The 18,604-nt window shown below is 54.5% G+C and overlaps 6 protein-coding genes across 6 annotated transcripts; 2 read left to right on the forward strand and 4 right to left on the reverse strand.

Annotated features, from left to right (window-relative positions):
* Positions 1 to 1,787: 1,787 nt before the first annotated feature.
* BO70DRAFT_397324 (uncharacterized protein) lies at positions 1,788 to 3,641 on the forward strand (the record flags this gene model as incomplete). The annotated part of the gene is made up of 3 exons (XM_025546695.1): positions 1,788 to 2,678; positions 2,738 to 3,461; positions 3,523 to 3,641. The coding sequence occupies 3 exons, from the start codon at positions 1,788 to 1,790 to the stop codon at positions 3,639 to 3,641; spliced, it is 1,734 nt and encodes a 577-aa protein (XP_025398429.1).
* A 788-nt stretch (positions 3,642 to 4,429) lies between these two features.
* On the reverse strand, positions 4,430 to 10,603 carry BO70DRAFT_316679 (RNA helicase SLH1). Its single transcript, XM_025540355.1, has one exon. It carries the CDS (start codon positions 10,573 to 10,575, stop codon positions 4,504 to 4,506), a length of 6,072 nt encoding a protein of 2,023 aa, XP_025398430.1. The 5' UTR covers positions 10,576 to 10,603; the 3' UTR covers positions 4,430 to 4,503.
* A 176-nt stretch (positions 10,604 to 10,779) lies between these two features.
* BO70DRAFT_362973 (uncharacterized protein) lies at positions 10,780 to 11,873 on the forward strand. The gene has a single exon (XM_025543456.1). The coding sequence runs from the start codon at positions 10,839 to 10,841 to the stop codon at positions 11,712 to 11,714; it is 876 nt and encodes a 291-aa protein (XP_025398431.1). The 5' UTR covers positions 10,780 to 10,838; the 3' UTR covers positions 11,715 to 11,873.
* An 849-nt stretch (positions 11,874 to 12,722) lies between these two features.
* Positions 12,723 to 13,281, reverse strand: BO70DRAFT_56812 (uncharacterized protein). Its single transcript, XM_025548544.1, has one exon. The coding sequence runs from the start codon at positions 13,184 to 13,186 to the stop codon at positions 12,854 to 12,856; it is 333 nt and encodes a 110-aa protein (XP_025398432.1). The 5' UTR covers positions 13,187 to 13,281; the 3' UTR covers positions 12,723 to 12,853.
* On the reverse strand, positions 13,282 to 16,056 carry BO70DRAFT_56805 (potassium ion transporter). Its single transcript, XM_025548543.1, has 2 exons — positions 14,237 to 16,056; positions 13,282 to 14,177 (listed from the first exon to the last, which is right to left on the reverse strand). Exons 1-2 carry the CDS (start codon positions 15,947 to 15,949, stop codon positions 13,377 to 13,379), a joined length of 2,514 nt encoding a protein of 837 aa, XP_025398433.1. The 5' UTR covers positions 15,950 to 16,056; the 3' UTR covers positions 13,282 to 13,376.
* A 919-nt stretch (positions 16,057 to 16,975) lies between these two features.
* Positions 16,976 to 18,450, reverse strand: BO70DRAFT_371860 (acyl-CoA dehydrogenase family protein; the record flags this gene model as incomplete). The annotated part of the gene is made up of 2 exons (XM_025544822.1): positions 16,976 to 18,045; positions 18,129 to 18,450. The coding sequence occupies 2 exons, from the start codon at positions 18,448 to 18,450 to the stop codon at positions 16,976 to 16,978; spliced, it is 1,392 nt and encodes a 463-aa protein (XP_025398434.1).
* Positions 18,451 to 18,604: the final 154 nt, after the last annotated feature.

Genomic DNA, 18,604 nt, shown 5'->3' on the forward strand with positions numbered 1-18,604 from the left:
AGAAATCAGGGGAGGAGGAGAATGGAGATGGAAGAAAGTTGGTGGGAAGGAAAGGAGGGGAAGAAGCCGGCGATGAGGTGAGTGGTGAGTTACTAAGGCGGGTGGGGGTCGTCGAACAAACAGTAAACCATCACCGCCTGCCCCGCCATCCACCATCCATCATCCATCATCCCGACTTTTTCTCTCTCTCTCTCTCTCTACTCTGTACTCCGTACTTCACGTCTATCTAATCCGTACGAATGTTTCTCATGAAATACTCCTGCCAGGGATCTAAAATAGCTTGGACTCTTCCGGCCCGTATCCATCGCTGAGACCCTCCTTTTCCGGGGCATACGCAGTCCCTCTCTACGTCATCGTCATCGGCCTCTGGTACCAGAGAGCTTGCCGTGAGACAGACAGCAACTCATCCAGCAGGAGAAGGGCAGAGGAGGTGATACTGCCACCGCGTCGATAGGTGGAGAGGCCCGCGGTAGGCCGACACTGTTAGTCACTGGGAGTAGTTATATCCAGGATGGATATCTACCGTCCTAGTCCCTGATGGTCACTGAGCTAGACCCTGCTAGACACCTTTAGGCTTGAGACCTGCGGATCTCTCTCACCGGTTCCTCTTTACCGCCTCTTCAACACCACCCAGGACCTATACGGAGTGGAATAATGAGAAGAGAGACAAACGGTGGCACGCAGTCAACAGGCAACCACGTGCCTGGCCGCCTGTCATGCTGACCTGTCAGCTGCACTACTGCCGTTGCACTGCTGCTGCACTTCTGCAGCCATCCGTTCTGCTGCCCGCCTCCAGCTTCCATATTAATCCCCTGACGGGCCCCCCCCTTTCGTCCTCTTTCCAACGGCTCTGCCCCGTCCATCGTAGACCACACCCCCCTAAGCACGATCACCCCCAACGGTCGGACTGATTGTGGAAAGAGCAATAAGGAGAGAGGCATGGTCCGTGGGCGTGACTGACGGCCATCAGGTTGCGAGGGCGCTGGCCCAGTTCCTTGGGCAGCCTCCATACCCTAATTTCCCCCCGTGGGCTAATTCTTATCTAGCGGGCCTCGACTTCTCGCCCACTCGCGCCCGTCGGGCTCGGAAGTGCGACTGTCCCAAGGTTCAGCGCTTGCTGGAACAGCACGGCAAGTCTGGATCTGCTCTCTGAGACTCTGACATGCCTGTCTCAGCCTCTCCGGCCTCAGTCTCAGGCTGCTGAGGATCTCCGGGCCCCATTGGTTGGCCCCCCGCTGATGTGTGCGTGCTTTGCCCTTGGCCCCTCGCGACATCATCCATCCATGCTCAGTGTTGTGGCTACCAAAATAAGCATCGCACGCGATTGGGTTGGCCACGCAGTACCTCCGAGCACTCTCTCCTGAATAATTTCGCTGTCAAATCCCGTTGGCTGCGCTGGCCGTCGCGCTTCGTCAGATCTTACTTATGGTAATCTAAGCCCTCACACTAGCCCACCCCTGCCACCCGTCTCACTTAGATGTAGCGCGATACCAATGCTCCACAACAACCGCCGCAACGTCTTGTGCTGCCCCGACCTTCTATCTTCTGGTCTCCTTTTCCCTCCATCATGGATGACTCTGCTCTTCCCTGACAGTTTGCTTGTGTTCGCTTTGTGGCCTTCTGGAAGGCCGTCCATTCCTTTTTGATTCCGCTTACGACGGGGCCTGGTATCCCTCCCAACGTTCTTTACATCTCATTTTTCTCTTATCTTCTAGCAACCTTACCGTCGCGATTTTTTTTCCCGCTTTTCGCCGTCGATAACGCCTCGGATTTTATTACCGTGAGGAATGGCTAGAGGCACATTTCTCGGGAGGTCGCGTACACTCCGCCAAGCCGAGGGCATCTCCGCCCCAGTTCTGAAGCACTCCGATGCGCAGCCACGCAAAGATCTCAAGTGTATCGAGGATGGCGCAAACCAGGGCCTTCCGCCGCCACCGCCGCCACGCGATTTCCATCGCCCTGGGACATCGGAGAGTCGCCATAAGAAAAAGCTTCAGGCGCTGAGCCCAGGTCTCATCACGCAATACCCCCCGCTTCCGGCATCGCCCATTTCCTCGCCGACAGGCACTGATTATGCCGCGAATGGAAGTTTGATCGGTGTCGCTTTAGGCAGTCCTCGGATGATCGAGACGCACAGTCCCTTGGCACAGGTGCAAGTGCAGGAAGCCCCTCCTGTGATGCCTGCAGAAAAGCCCGCAGAACCCCAACCCCAACCGCGACCGACTTTACAGCGCAAGCCAAGTAAATGGAAGAAAATCGGAGGCCTGTTCAAAGCCAAAAACGCCCTGGCTTCCGCCCCCAACCAGCCCTTCTATCAGGTCAAGCTCGAAAACGAGTTTCCAATGCAAGGCTCTACGTTCTCGTTTGACCCCCAGCCAAGAGCCAAACTCGAGCACCCTGCCAGTCCTAGCTCTGAACTGGAGGCCTGGCCGTCTGTGGCATCAGAGATCCAACCAACCGTGCCACAGCCCAAGCAGCAAGATGCGAGTCCTCCGAACGTGCCGCCCCAGGATAAGGAGCAAGCTTCTGGCCTCGGGCCGTTGTTGCATGTCGATATCCCGGATATCCAACTGGAGCGATATAGTGTCATGTTCGGAGGCGTTCTCAGGAAGAACAGGTCATCCTCGGTGGATAGGCAAAGCCAAGCCTTCCATGGCGTGAGCGCACCAGACACAGATGTATTTTACTCCCTCGAGATCCTTCTTTACTACCCTTACATCTACTAACCTCCCACCAGTCTGCGGCCTTGCCGGACTTGGTTCCGCCTCCACGACGGGCGTCTTCCCCGACACGGTCTAAATCTCCCAGCTTTACCCTGTTCCCCGCGACACAGGTCACCAAAGCCTCGAAGCTCCTTGGTAGTCAGAACATCCCCCGTGGTCCCAGTCCCATCCACAAAAGCCAGGCGTCGTTGGCCGAGTCCCGTCAGGAGGACATGTCGAAGGAAAAGAATAGTGTCGTCCTCATGGTGCACGGCTCACACAAGCCGCAAAACTCGATGTCCTCGTTCCTTTCGTCCACCACTATCGGTTCAGATGATGAAGAACTGCTTCTACAGAAGCTGAAACCAGTCCGCAACTACTTCGACGCGAAAGAGCCCGAATGGGAAATCATCAACAGGCGCACATCCCCGACGGAGCAAGGACCAGGGTCGAAACAGCCGCCGAAACTAGCCATCGACACCCAAACGTGCGCTTCATCTGAAACCGCCAAGAGCGAATCGATTCCGTCTCCTGCAAACACCCCTGCTCCGGACCACGGCCCCCAAGAAATGAAGGAGTCCGCGTCCCCCACCAGAAGTGAGAGATCCTCTCCCGTCGCGCCGAAACACATGGCCCGCCGCGACAGGAACAGCAGCACCAACAACGCCACCGACGCAAAGCCCACCGAGCCCACCGAGCCAACCAACCCCGCCCCCGCCGTCGAAATCTCCATCGCACGATCCGTCTCCGTCTCACGCGGTAGAAGGCAGGTTCTTGTACCCATCAGACCCCGGTCGGATCGCTTGGATCCCGGCGACAGACCGCTGGACCGGCGACCCCCGGTTCCCTCCGACGGCGAGCACCACCACCACCCCCACCACCAGCATCACCCCCCACGGCCCCGCCTTCGACCATTGCGAAATGCGCCCGTTGAAATGATATGAGCTTACTTACTAGTTCTCTTTCTCTTCCTCTTACTCTTCTTGCCAATCTCACATGCACATGGTCATGATCATATGTCTTCATTCATCTTATTTTTATCAATCCTTCCTTACGGACCCACTTTTATTTCCTATACAGCCCTTCTTTTCAGCTTTCTTGATACAGCGCAGGTAGCGTTTCACTTACTTACCCATGTTCTGTTTCACCACGTCGAGCTAGGTGCGTCAGAGTTGGGGTGTTTCTTAACTTTTTTATCTTTTATTCGAGTTATTATTCCCTGTATCCATTTTTGGGATCGTTTCCTACTATCTAGTGACTGACTGACTTGTCGTCACTGAGTATGTGTATACCAAGCAATATCGCTACTACGTATGAGGTGGACATGTCTATTTTGGTTTTTTTTTCCCCTGGGTTTCTGGTTTTGTTTCGTTTCAAATGTGTCTTTTGTCTGTGTTTTTTTTTTTTTGTCCTTTCATTCCCTCCTGAGCTCGTTGTTGATGCAGCGCAAGTCAAGACGAGTCATTCCAGCTAGGATATCAGAACAGAGTTGAGTATATATGCATCTATCATATTGAAGTAGAAGTTTATGTATGTATGTATGTATGTATGTATGTATGTATGTATGTATGTATGTATGTATGTATGTATGTATGTATGTATGTATGTATGTATGTATGTATGTATGTATGTACAGCGCTCGTAGTAACTTAATCTACCAGGATGTCTTGTATATGTATAAGAACACACCGTTCCTTCTTTCTTTCCAAGACGACCTTCCAAGTAAGAGAGACAGAACAACACCACACCCACAACCACCAACCAATTACCCAATTACCCAATTAACTAACCAACCAACCAACTATCCACTCTTCTCCGGAACCGACGCCTCAGCAACCATCTGCCTCTCAGGCTCTGCATCCACCACCTCCACCCCAGACAACGTCCACTCCATACCGGGATACGAATCACTGATCACCCTGACATTGACGAACCTCGCCCCTGACTGTGCCAGTTGATCCCGAGGAAACTTGACAGACGACCGGACCGCGAGTCCACCACCGTCCTTCTGCTGGTTGTTTCCATTCGGTCGTCGACTCGATCCGGCCGCGCCGGTACGAGAACTCGCGTTTTCCTGCTGCTGCTGCTGCTGCTGCTGCTGCTGCTGCTGCTGCTGCTGCTGTCGGAATTTCGACGGCCAAGACACGCGCTTTAGGGCTAGGAGATCTCCATCTTGCCCTGTGGCGGTGGCGGTAGACACGATGAGGAAGAAGCCCTCTGTCTGGGGCTTGGGGAAGCGGGGCGCGTAGATCCGGTTTTCTTTGTCTTGGGAGGGGTTTTTGCGGGATAGGGTGAGGGTTAGGCCAGCTGGGGAGATGGTGGAGAGGGCGAGGGAGAGGTGGGGGAGGTAGGAGGTGGCTTTTGTGAATTGGATTGGGAGGTGCAGTTTGCGGACGAGGGAGGAGATGGTGCCGGTGGGGAGGAAGGAGAGGGCGGTTAGGGAGGCGGGGAGGTCGGGGCGTTTGTTCTTGTTGTTGGGTTGGTCGATGTCGGTGTCGATGCCTGGGAGGATGGAGAGGGGCGAGTCCTCGGGCCATCTGGCGGATTTGATACACTGGAGCAGGGACATGAACATGGTGCAGGCATGCAGGTAGCCCAGTTCGGCCATAACGTCGATCGAGGCTTGGATGACACGGATGCCTTGGTCGAGGACGGAGGTTTGGTCGCCGACGTAGTCGGATATCGGGAGGTCGATGCGCGACATGTATGCTTGCAGCAGGAGGAAGGCTTTGACGTGGGGATCCCAGAGGGGGAGGTCGCCCATGGAGTCGACGGTGAGGGGCAGGTTGCGGGCTAGCTCGGCGTTGATCAGGTCTTCGTTGTGGCGGACGGGTAGCTCGTCGAATTCCGTGGCCGAACACATCCAGCTTAGCACGTCCTGGAAGGTGGGGTCGGGTTTGGCGTGCGCCATCAGGTATCTGATTGTCTTGTGGGAGAGGTAGTAGTAACTCATGATCTTTCCGAATGGTGTTGCGTCGACGTCGCCGGTTGCGGAGTCGAGGATAACACAGGTTGACTCGGCGAGCTCGCCTAGTGACTTGTCGACTAGCTCGATCATGAAGTCCTGGGCGATCGCTTGTGCGGCCATGGTGTTGTGCTCCTCGGCGGAGATTTCCAGACCGTAGTATGAAGGGTTCTTGTGCAGTCGGCGGAAGAAGAATGTCCAGGTCAGGTAGTCGAGGGCATCCTGCTTCGTGGCGATCGTGCCCGCGGAAACTTCGGCGCCCAAGTGGTTGTCGAGTACTTTGTGCAGGGTGGATTCTACCGGGAAGCCAGTGTGTAGGAAATGCTTGTAGAAGGCCTTCTTTGCATCCTGGGTGAAGATGCGCGCGATACCCGATGTGTCGAACTGGGGACGTCCTGCTCGGCCCAGCATCTGCAGGACATCAGTCAGGTCCATGTCCCTGTAGCCCTCGATCTTGGCGTCAAAGAATTGCGTTCCTTTGACCACGACCAGATGCGCGGGGAGATTGACACCCCACGCAAGGGTGCTGGTTGCCACAAGGATCTGGATCTGGTTGTTCGCGAACAATTCCTCGGCCAGTTGCCTGTCCGACTCCACAAGACCGGCATGGTGCAGACCGATACCAAAGCTGAGGGCTTCCCGCAAGGCCTCATCCTTAACTCGGGTAAGGTTCAGCTGCAAGTCCTCCTCGGACATGCGGACAAATCTACGTGGGTTGTCCTCCATTCCACAGTAGTTGATTAGGTCTTTAGCAGTCAACCGAGTCTGTCTGCGGGAGGCGACAAACACAATTACCGGCTTCTCCGGAGAGTGGTTCTTGATGGCAAGGAAGGTTGGCCGGTTCATCGACTGCATGAGCGGACAGAACCCACGCTGTTCTGGGAACCCATCGATGTAGATCTCGAGGGGCACGGGACGAACAGAGTGTCGGAAGTTATACAGTCCTTCCTTCACCCCCAGCCAGTTCGCCAGATCTGAGGCATTTGCACAGGCAGTGGACATTCCCATCAGCCGGACAGATCCCTTGGATTGCGAGGCAATGTAGTTCATCCGAGACACAATGATCTCAAGAATAGGTCCTCGATCGCCACCCAGCAGATGAATTTCGTCGATGATCACCAGGCTCACTTTGCGGACGTAGTCCCTGGTCTGCCAACTACGAGAGATACCGTCCCACTTTTCGGGGGTCGTGATGATGATGTCTGCATCGCGAATCGTCCGTGTATCGGGAGTGTTGTCACCAGTTAACTCGACCAGCTTCAAGCCCATCGCTACCGTGAGGCGCTTCTTCCAGTCTTGGACTCGTTCACGAACGAGAGCTTTCATCGGAGCAATATACACAACCTTCGAGCCAGGCTTCTCCCTGAAAGCCCACCACATAGCCAGTTCCGCAGCCATCGTCTTTCCGCTACCTGTGGGAGAACCGAGCAGAACATTCGCTGGGGTGTGGTAAAGCAGATGGAATATCTGCGTTTGCATCGGGTTGAAGAACTGGAACCGTTGTCCGTAGAGCTCTTCCAGTATCGGGTTGTTGAGTGCCGATATAGGGAGAGGCTGAAGGTCGAGGAGATCGGTGTACACACTTTCCGTGTCTGGGCGAATCAGATGCTGGAAAGACACGGGAGTTACCGTCTCTGCACCCAGCCATCTATCAGATATCGCACGAACATAGATCTGACTTGGCAGGGGATCAGACAGCGGGATGGTAAAGTTCAGCTCGTGCTCATCGTTGAGCTTCTTCCTGCTGAGGATGAAGTACTCGTGGTGGTAGATCTCAGAGGTTTCTGAATTCTCTACCCAGATCCAGTACGACTCCGAAGTTCCATGATGCCTATCGTTCCAAGTAAATTCGGGATAAAGGCTAAGACGAATTCGCAAGACGTCACGGTTGAGTGGTGCGATTTCAGCCTCCACGCCTAGGGTAGGGAAGTTGTCCAACAGCTTTCCCAACACCTTGCCCATCCGGTGATTGTGAACCAACTGTCCGATCTCGGCTGTTTCCATGTCTTTCATGGATTCGATAGATGACGTTGGAAGCTTGTCGTCTAAGTTCCTGAGGATCGGCTGTGGCAGATCAAACTGATGGAACGGGTGGTCAAAGGGCCACATCTGCTTCTCGATAGCCTTACACAGAGACAACAAAACCTGGCATTGGTATCCCCAACGTCGGTTCAACGCAATCATGAATAGAGAACGGCAGATACGTGCCGAATTCTGTGCCACATAACCTGTATCGGACACCAGGGCAAAATCTTCAATTCTGGCGCGAGAGATATACGACTGGAGCAGGATATTGGTCTTAGCATGTGGGGAGTCATTACCACCCTCTACCTCTGTCTGGATCACCTCGTCCCGCAGCTTGTTCAGCTCCTTGGACTCGCTCTCTCGGGCTTGGATGTTGTCGAATTCACCACTCATACTGATCATCCTCAACGCATCAGCTTCGCTTCCTCGAGGTCTCATAAGTCCATTAAAAATCTCAATGCTGGTTTGCAGAACATAGTACTGGCTTGCAATACGTCCAACGTCTTTCGCACGAAGCTCCTCAGTCTTTTCATTGAAGATGATCATTTGACTCTTCTGCAGCACGAGAGCGGCTTGGATGATCAGCTGGCGGCGTCTTTGAACCAACATGGGATCGTCACGTATCTCCGCCCAGTCAATCCCATAGTTGCGTGGCTCGCGTTTCATACGAACGAAAAGATAGGAATATCCCAGCCATTGGACTGCTTCGGGAACCGAAGTGACCGTGCCAAGAGAGATCTCGGCATTCAAGTTATCCACCAAGCGGCTAGAGAAGCGAGACTCAATCGGTTGCTGCGATGTTACAGCGGAAATATAATGTTGAAGCTTGTCATGAGTCGTACAGATGAAGCCAATACCCGTATCCTGGAATTGGGGACGACCAGCACGACCAAAGATCTGCAAAACATCAAGAATTCCCAAATCGACGAATTTACCTTCTTGTGGGTTGTACAACTGGGTACCCTTGATGACGACGGCAGCAGCGGGAAGGTTGACACCCCAGGCAAGCGTGGCAGTACAGCAGAGCACCTTGAGGAGGCCTTCAGAGAACAAGCGCTCCATGAGATTACGGTCACTCCGGCTCATTCCAGCGTGATGCGTGCCCAACCCGCCAGCAAACAATTCGCGCAGCTCGCGGGCACGGCTACGTTTCACATCGCTGAGAGCATTTGAATATCCTTCGTGCTCTTGGCAGCTGAACAGGCTGTCGCACCCATCCTCAGTCGCCATCTGGCGCAGCATTCGAGCTGTCATAACAGTGTCCTTCCGGGAGTGTACGAAAACCATGACTTGGTGTCCTCTCTCGAGCATATCACGAACTTTCTCGAAGGCCACGACATCGATGTTCTCACGAGACTGCTTCGAGCCGGGCTTGCCTTTGACACCAATGAAATGTTGCTCGAGGGGCACAGGACGGAATGATTGATCGAAGAAGAACAGACCAGCCATCTTGTTCACCCTGAGGAAGTCTGCAACGTCGACATAGTTGGGCAGAGTGGCAGAAAGGCCGACGATACGAATCAACGACTGCGTGCTCTCAACTTGACGCTGAGTACGAGCCACTAATGATTCGATGACTGCACCACGCTCGTCGTGCAGCATGTGGACTTCATCGATAATCAGCAGGCGTACTTTTTGCACAAGCTCCGTATCTCCCGTGCTCTTCCGGGTAACCACATCCCATTTTTCAGGGGTGGTGACGATAATCTGAGTCTCCATAATCTCTCGTTTTGTCAGTTGCATATCACCAGTGAGTTCGCGAGCTTTGATCCCCAGCCAGGCCAGTCGTTTCCCGAGCTTCTCCGTGACCTCGGCAGCCAAAGCCTTCATCGGAGCCACATAGATGATCTTGAAATCATCCACCTGCACCGCAAACTCAGTGGCTTGTGGCTCTTCGATGGGGTTCGGAACAGTGTTCTTTCCAATAGCATTCAGGATCGTAAGCATAGCAGCATCGGTTTTACCCGCACCGGTGGGGGCACAGATGAGCATATTCTCATTAGTCTTGTAGGCCACCTCATATAGTAGACTTTGCATGCGATTGAGCGACTTGTAGCCTTTGAACGTGCCTTGGCATAGTCCATCCAGGGACGCGATCTGCACAAGTTTCTCTCCCGGTCTCGTGTAACCAACCTTCGACGCAGGAACCTCAATCTCAGTGTACTTCTGCTCATCGAACTGCCTGCTGCCCAAGGGAAGCCCGTAGCTTTTGCCCCCAATGGCAAGAACATTCCGGGAATCACTGGACTTGAAGACATGAGGGTACTGCGGTTCCCCTCTGGTCTGTGCCGGCAGCAACGTCGCGTTCTTGTGTTCATAGTCCTGCTGTCGCAAGGCTTGCTCCCGCTCCGCCCTCGTCTGCAGCTTCCCTGCCATCAGGCCATCAGTCTGAGCCTCCGGACCGGTATGTGCACTCGCAACGATATCCACCCTGTGGGCGATCAAGTCGATCACGAAATCGAGATCGTCGAATCCCACGATTTCGGCCAGCGACATCTGCAGCTCATCGTCTCCGCTGTCGGTGGCGAGAGCAGCGGTAATTTGCTGTGTTAGCTCTGCGGCGTCCATTCCCGGCTTGCTGGCAGTGATGCTCTGGCACTTCTGCTCGAGCCAGAACTGGTCGTAGCCCGAGGACGGGGGAGGGGGGAGGTCGTCAAAGTCGTCAAGAGCCTCGCTGGACTCATCGTCAGAGCTGAGGATATCCCAGATGTCATCGTCAGCTGTTCCGGGGGATGAATAGTCGTCGTCGAAATCCAGGTCCAAATCGCTTCCGTAACTCGTTTCGTTGGCGGGGTCTTTGGGAAGCTTGAGATCGGCAATAGCCTGGCGCATGGCTTCCAGCTGGGCCAGCCACTGGGATTCGGCGGTCCCGTTTGCCGCCATGATGAGGAGCTGTCAGTGGAAGTGTCACCTCGAAGTCCGGCCAAGGAGTGATGAAAAGGAGGGGAATGATTGGGGTGGGCGTGAGCGATGATGAGCCCGGATGATTCATCCCGGCAGAACGCCCACCGCCTGCACGTGACAGCTCCAAGTGGGGATCCGGCCGGCGGAGTTATCGGAGGCCCAAACAAATCAATCCATCGTGCCATCACTCGGAAGCACCTGGAGAGGGCCTCATCTGTCCCCTCATGTGAAACCATGCGGCCATGCCCAGGAAACCCAACATCCTTTACCGTGGTGGACTGCAGTTACTGAGCTCACCATGCCCACCACCCCATCGGTATTCCTACATTGCCCGCCCATACGCCACCGGCTCTGATAATCCAGCCGCGGATATCTCATGGCCCTCCTCTCCGACATTCACCCCTTATGAGCTCTTCCAGCAAGACCGGAGGGCAGCATATTCCAAGTCCCGCTACTATGAAATGGTCAAAGTCTACCACCCGGATCGCCCGTGCAACGGACACCCACTGTGTCGAGACCTCTCGCCCGAAGTGAGACTGCAACGATATCGTATCATAGTCGCTGCGCACGAAATCCTCTCCGACCCGAGCAGACGATCCGACTACGACCGGTTTGGCCTGGGATGGAACCTGCATCCTTCCACGGCCCAGTCCGCAGGTGCCTACGACCCCATATTCTCGAACGCCACCTGGGAGGACTGGGAGAGATGGCATAACCGCCATCAGCGGAAGCCGGAAACCCTCGTTGACCACCGGACCTTTGCGACCTTTGTCATTCTTCTCACCTTGCTTGGCGGCGCCCTTCAGGCGTCCTGGATTACCCAGCTCCACAATGGTTACGAGAGTAGAGTGTCGGAGTTCACTGAAGAGTCGGCGCGGTTGCTGAAAGGGCGAAAGGACAACACGGTCCATCAGATGCGGTCATTGGATGCGAGGGTCGAACACTTTCTCATTCGCCGAGATCCGTCGGGGTGTGGCTTGAAGGAGGGAGAACAGCCGGTCTACGAGAAGGTGCTGCATTCTCGGAAGGGCTCTGGGGCATCTGCCAAGGCTGAGGGCGCAGGGAATCAAAAGGCCCCCGACAACGATAGCGGGGAAGCAGATGGAGGAGGTCCGTGACAGCTGCCCAGAAAGATCTTTATATACAAAGTATAAAGTACTATGACATGCATGCATGGATTCATAGGCATGCGCAGTAAATACAAATGTGCAAATATGACTGGTTCATCGAGACCTGGCGTGTGATTGATCGATCCGGGATTATCAACCTGTCGGTATCCCACACCTAGTAGTAATAATCAAGAGCATCTAACTATGATGTATCTAGAAACGATGCTTATTCATCACGGCATCATAACTAAGTAACCATGGGGCTGCAATAGCTTCCAATAAATACTCGGAAAATCTTCACAATTTCTCTCAGATTCTATATTAATAATCTAATAAATCCTTAACTAATTCCAAGCTAATTATACTTTACTTTACTTTCCATCCCTCTCCTTAGATACCAAGCCATTCCCCTATGAATTAACATTGAGCAGTCCTTATATTCTTCCGTTACTATTCACTATTATATCCGATATTTCTACCAATCTATCAGACCAGCTCTCCTCTCGCTGTTCAAGTCTCTCTTTCTCTTATCTTCTCATTAGCTTTTTCATACACTTATATCTCTAAGATTATCAGCCTGCATATCCTGGGTCTGAATATCGGTGAGATATTACAGAGTTTCGGCGTTGCGGTGAAGATAGATAGATATTATCAAGAAGGACTGGACTTTGATTCTTGTGTTGCTATTCATCCCACTAGTTCTGAGGAGTTGGTTGCCTTGAGGTAAATAAATCGGGGTCGGGGGTGTAAAATAGATTAATTATCTGTATAGATTTTGTTGATGTTCTTTTTGAAATAAATAATGATGTTTGTATTTGCTTTTGGGCTTCTTTTGGATTGGATTGGGTTGGAGGTTGGGTTGTGGTTTGCGTGATGCATACGTGCATACACCGTAGACAGGAGGGCAGCACCACCTAGTACCATCATATATACTAAGTAGCTGTTTCATTTAGACGCGTAGACATACACTCACTCACTCACTCATTCACTCAGTCCTAGGTACCATATATTTTGAAAACCACCCCCACATCCCCAGGCTACAGTGAGTCGGGAGTCGCGTCACGCATGCATGCACGCACAAAATAATACCCAAAAAAGTAGTATAATATTCCTTCTTCTCTCAACAAAAGAAGAATACCATAAAAGAATCACACCCCACAGCCCGCTGCAGAGCATGAAATAAGACCAACCCCGGAAATATGTATATATACAAGTACACGAGCAAGAAAGGAAGGGGGAAGGGAGGGAAGGAAGCATTGCTCGAGGCTCGGAGGGAGCAGCAAAGGGGAGGAGCAATGATTCGATGCAAGGGAGAAAATCAATACATCACACCACGCTTCAAGAACAGACACACACATATAGGCACATATAGGCACACATAGGCAGACAGACGCACACACATACACAGACACAGTCGCTATAGAAAGACAGGAGATATATGAGAGAAAATAGGTGAAGAAAAAAAAGTCTAACAACGGCATGTGGTGTGGTGTGGTGTGGCGTGGTAGGTAGGTAGGTAGCAAGCCGCCCGAAATGGATAACGAGGCCAAACCCAAGTCTATTGTTGACAGAGAACAGAGACAGACGGCCTCCTAACCAAAATGGAAAAATGAGATATAAGAGATATAGCAGGATTGGAAAGAGGATGGATGGATGGAGGAGGAAGTTAAGTTAGCGCTGCGAGCGTTGCGATCGCATGGTAGACTGGCGACGAATGATATCGCCATTCATCCAGGGCTGGTTAGAGCGGTCTTTGGGGTCCATACTGGTAGAGGCGCCGTGATCGGGTCGAGGCTGGGACGGGCTCATGGACATCTGGCTGAGACTAGAGGCGCGACGGCGCATACGGCGCTCCGCGTCGGCGATCTCGTTCTGGTTCAGAGACTCAGAGGGGAGGAGGATGGCGCGGTCGAGGGCGTAAGGGAGGCCGCGGTGACGGCCTCGGACTTGCATGGCGATGATGACCAGCTTGGAGAGGGTTTTGAATTCGCTGGAAAAGGAGGCGTCGATGCCGGGGTAGCCCAAAGACAGGCCGACGGTGCCGTAGGCGGAGACGACCTCGAATAGCACGGACCAGATCTGGAAGGAATACTCGTTTTGCGACTGCAGGCGACTGCCTTCGACAATGGCGATGATGAACAGGCCCAGGAACACGTACCACAAGTCGAAACTCAACTGTTTGCGCAAATGCGCCCCGATGTAACTGGGCGCGGTCTGGGCTTCCTCCGCTTCGTCTTCGGCGGAGGCGTAGATTCCGAGACTCTTTTCCTCGTAGACGTTGGTGCGTCGCAGGGAGATGGCAATGGGGAACACGGAGATATACATCATGATCAAGTAGGATACTTGTACCGCCGGGTGCAGGTCGGATACCGTCACCACGGTGAACCCAGCCGTTCGGGTGCAGGCTGCCTGGAACAACCCATCCAGGACCCGGATTCCGGGAGACAAGGACGTGACGGTGGGATCGTTCAGCTGCAGGATAAATTAGAACCATGCGGATGGACTCACGTGTAAGGTGAAGGGAAACTCACATCCAAGATAATAAAAAAGATCAGGTCGATCCCGTTCATGGCCACCAGGATCGCGAACAGCCACCAGGTGGCGTTCTTAGGGAACAGCAGAGTGAAGCATCGACGCGGGTGATCCAGCAGAAAGCGTAGTTCCTCCCACAGGGGGGTCTCGGGGCGCACAACCTTCGATGCCACCCAGATGATGAGCCGCAGCATACACGGAAAGCCCGTGTTGCCGATGATGATCAAGAATGTCATCAGTAGGAGCGGAAAGATGGCGCTTTGGAACGACGCCATCGAGTCTGGCGTGAGGGAGAAGCCGACATCGTTGAAGGCCGACTGGGCCACGAAGATGGCCCACCACGGACGGCCCTGGCCGTCCGCCGTAACAACCTTGCCCCAATGCGTTGTCATGATCCAGGGCACGAGACAGATGATGCCCAGGATGTGGAAAAAGACATAGTACGATATCAAGACCACCGCCAGCGTCTTCAAAGCCCGGTATTCGATTCCGCCGAGCTCGTCGCGCTGCTCCTCAGTCAAATCCACAAAGTTGGAGTTCCGGCCGACGGTCGCATTCCAGCTCAGGTACGGCTGCGTCGGCCGATCGCGTTCCTGGGTGAGGGATCGAAAGATGCTATTGAAGGTGGGTCGCCGCGTCGTGGAGCGGACCAGCGCGGAGGGATCGCCTTCGTCCTTCGTCTCCCGAAAGGTCGGGCGAGTATCGAGGCGGGGGAAGGTGGAGTTCCGCGTCCTCGAGGGCATCATATCCGGCTCGTTGATGGTGATGTGCGGTCCATCCAATCTCCGCGGGGTGTTCACCTCGTCCTCCTCCTCGTCGTCTTCGTCGTCATTCTCGTTTTCCTCCTTGATCCCGCCGTTTACGTCCCCTGGAATCCGCTCGGGCTGGTATGAGCGACGGGACGGCCCAACGGGCTCATCCTCCTCCAGGACCTGTGGCACGCCGCCGTTGTCGTATTCCCGAGGGCTGGGAATGCGCAGAGCCCCTTTGTTCCTCCGCTGGTTCTCCAAAAACGCGATGTGGTGTTCGGGGCCCAACTGCGCCGGCACACGCAGACTGCCGAGTCCATTGCCCAATCCGACGCCCAGCTTGCGATTGAGTGTACTATCCGGGTCCTCGCTGGGGAGCGGCGCTGGCTTGCCGGTGGTAGGGGAGGCGGGCGGCGAGTCGCCATCGCGAGGAGGCTTGGCGCCATCCTGCTGATCTCGAGGTTGGTTCAGGGTGTCGCGCAAGACGACGATGGAGCGGCCCGCGATACCAGCCTCCTCCTGAGAGAAGGACTGTCCATCCTTGTCTTCGCTGATGGTGCGGAGTCGGGACCGGGTGTTACGGAGAGCTCTGGCATCGCTGACGACGTGCTGGAAGCGCTTTTCGAACCAGTAGAGGCGGACGAACACAAGGACGGTATGGATGAAGATCGGGGTGGTCAGCATCGAGACCAGGTACAGGATAATCTGCTGGTAGGTGTGCAGCTGGTTAAGGTTGACGGTGTTCAGCCCGCTCTGGGTGGCGGCACCCGCGGATTGGAACAGAGCATCGATGTAGGATAACTGAGTACCGGGATAGATGATGATGGAGCCAATCAGGCTGACCGCGATGATATAGACATAGTGGATGAGGATGAAGTTCATGCGCAGGCTCTTGATCCAGGGGACGCGCGCGGTCAAGCGCGAGGTGACGGAACCCGCCCTCCGCAACAGGGCGGAAAACATCCTGCGGTCGCACCCGCTCCGGATGGCGAGGACAGGGAAGTGATGCGGATGGGGATGGGCACTTCGGAGAGCGTCTGGATTGGAAAGGAAAAAACAGAGGGAATTTTGGCAGCACGAAGGGGTGGTACCAATCCCGAAGGGGGTTTGCCTGCCGATCTCAATGAGGGAGGGAGAGCGAGAGGAAAAGACGCAGACCAAGAAAGGCCGCGGCCGGTCAAAGACCCACGAGTGCAGCACTTTTGGGGGACAGGGCGAGAACCAGCATGATTCGAGGAGAGATAGATATGAAGAGGGATAAATGGGGGTGGGAGGTGAAGGGTGGAGGATGGAGGAAGGAAAAGGTGGTGTGGCTTAGAAGGGGGGGGGGGGGGGGGTTGCTGAGGAGTGTTTGGGATACGAATGAACGAATGTTGCGGAGAGTTGCGTGTGGAGTGGAGAGAAGAATGGATGGAGAGGCAAAAGACTGGGTTTGGTCAGGCAAAAACAGGCACCTCGACGACGGCCACGACAACCACGACCACCTCAGCTCGACTCGTCCTGGTCCACTTTTGATCGGGGAAAAATCAGACAAGAAAAAAGAAATAAAAAAGAAAAGAAAAAAAAAAAAAAACGAACAGGCAACCGGGGCTAAACAAGCTCATGGCAAAAGCAAAAAAAAAAAAATGCCGCAAATTACTAGATGATTATTCAATTGCCTGGGAGTTTTAATTAAGCTTAGACCAGCCAAGTAAGTAACAGACAAGACAGGCTGACATTTGATTTTACGGACGGTTTCTGTCACGGCGGGAGTTCGAGACGTTGCGCTACCAGTTCGCCTATCCGTCTCTATTCCAACATCCATCAAACAAATCCCGAGTAGTTTCTCACGATCGACCTGCATCCTGCACTTCGCAATCTGCACATGTCAATCCCTAGTCGGAGTACAATCAAATCAAACCAAACTAATAACCTTCGGCGCTCAGATCTACCCCCCCAATCCATCCAAGTACATATATAGGGTTTCAGCCACGCCAGACACCCTCCCAATCAATAACTCCGCGGCAGCTGCAACACCTTCTCACTGACATAATTCAAGACCATCTCGCGACTCACGGGAGCGATCCGTGGCACCAGACACTCGCGGAGATAGCGCTCCACATCGTACTCCATCGCGTAGCCCATGCCCCCATGGCTGAGCACCGCGCGCTCACACGCCGTAAAGGCCGCTTCGGCCGCCAGATACTTGGCGCTATTGCAAGCGACCCCCACGGAGTGGAGGGGGATACTACTACTACTACTACCACCACTATTAGATTTAGCAGTATTACTACTTTCCTCCCCGGTATTCGAGGCAGACGCAGCAGAATCATACAGCCGAGCGGCGTGATAGGTCGCCAACTTGGCCGCCTCCAGCCGCATATAAGCATCAGCCAGCGGATGGGCAATAGCCTGATTCTGGCCGATCGGACGGCCAAACACGACGCGGTCGTTCGCATACTGGGCGGCTCGTTCCAGGGCAGCGTAGCCCAGGCCCAGGGCCTCACCGGCAAGCAGACATCGCTCGGCGTTCATACCGTGCAAGATGATACGGAAGCCGTCATTCTCTTGCCCGATCAAGGTATTCGCAGGAACCTCGTACTTATCGAAGAAGACCTCGTTGGCGTCGACGGCGCGCGCACCCATCTTCTTGATCTTGCGCATGTCCAGCCCGGGCTGCTCGCGATCGAGGTCGATACAGAAGAGCGACAGGCCCTGCGTGGGCTTACGCACCTCTTCCAGCGGCGTCGTCCGCGCCAACAGGATCATCTTCGCCGCGATCTGCGCGCAGGTGATCCAGATCTTCTGCCCGGAGATCGAGTAGGTGTCCCGTGCGGGGTGTTTCGTGGCGAGGGTCCGTAGCTTCAGCGTCTCCAGACCTGTGTTGGGCTCTGTCACCCCGAAGCAGGTCCGCCACTGCCCGGTGATGATCTTGGGGATCGTCTCCTCGAGCTGGGACCGTGTCCCGAACCGCGCCAGTGGCTGCGTCGCGTAGACGTTGGCGTGGATCGCTTGCGCCCCCGCCATCCCCGCCCCGGACTGCGTGATCGTCTGCATCATCATCGTGGCTTCGGAGATTCCTGGAGATAGGTCAGCTGTGGTCCATCAGATAATAATAGGAAGAAAGAGAAAAAAGAAAGAAAGAAGGAGGTCAAGTCCTCACCAAGTCCTGCGCCGCCCAGCTCCTCCGGCAGAGCGATGCCCAGCCATCCATCCTTGGCCAGCGCGGCATGGAACTCCTTGGGATCGCGCTCGTTCTGGTCGCACTCTTGCCAGTACGTGCTGGGGAATCTGGCGCACACGGCGGACACGGCATCGCGGACGGTTAATTGTTCCTCGCTGAACCCCGTCAGTTCCATCAGGGGGCGTCTGGCGCTGGTCGAAAAGCCCCTGGGGGTCGGCGCGCGTAGAAAGGGCGACGCCGGCACTGGAACTCCCCCGCCGCCTGCCCGTAGGGCCCGGCATAACCGGTATGTACGAGACATGATATATTGGAGATGGGAGGGGTTAATTAGAAGATGAGCGCTCTTTTCTTCGGTCGGATCCACATGGATAACCAGGGGTGGGCGAGGAGGGAGAACCCAAGAAAAGGAGATCTATAGATCAAGGAAGGTCCAGAAGGCATGCGATGCGGTCATG

The sequence above is a fragment of the Aspergillus heteromorphus genome (genome assembly GCF_003184545.1).
Source record: "Aspergillus heteromorphus CBS 117.55 chromosome Unknown BO70scaffold_16, whole genome shotgun sequence".
In the NCBI taxonomy this organism is placed as follows: domain Eukaryota; kingdom Fungi; phylum Ascomycota; class Eurotiomycetes; order Eurotiales; family Aspergillaceae; genus Aspergillus; species Aspergillus heteromorphus.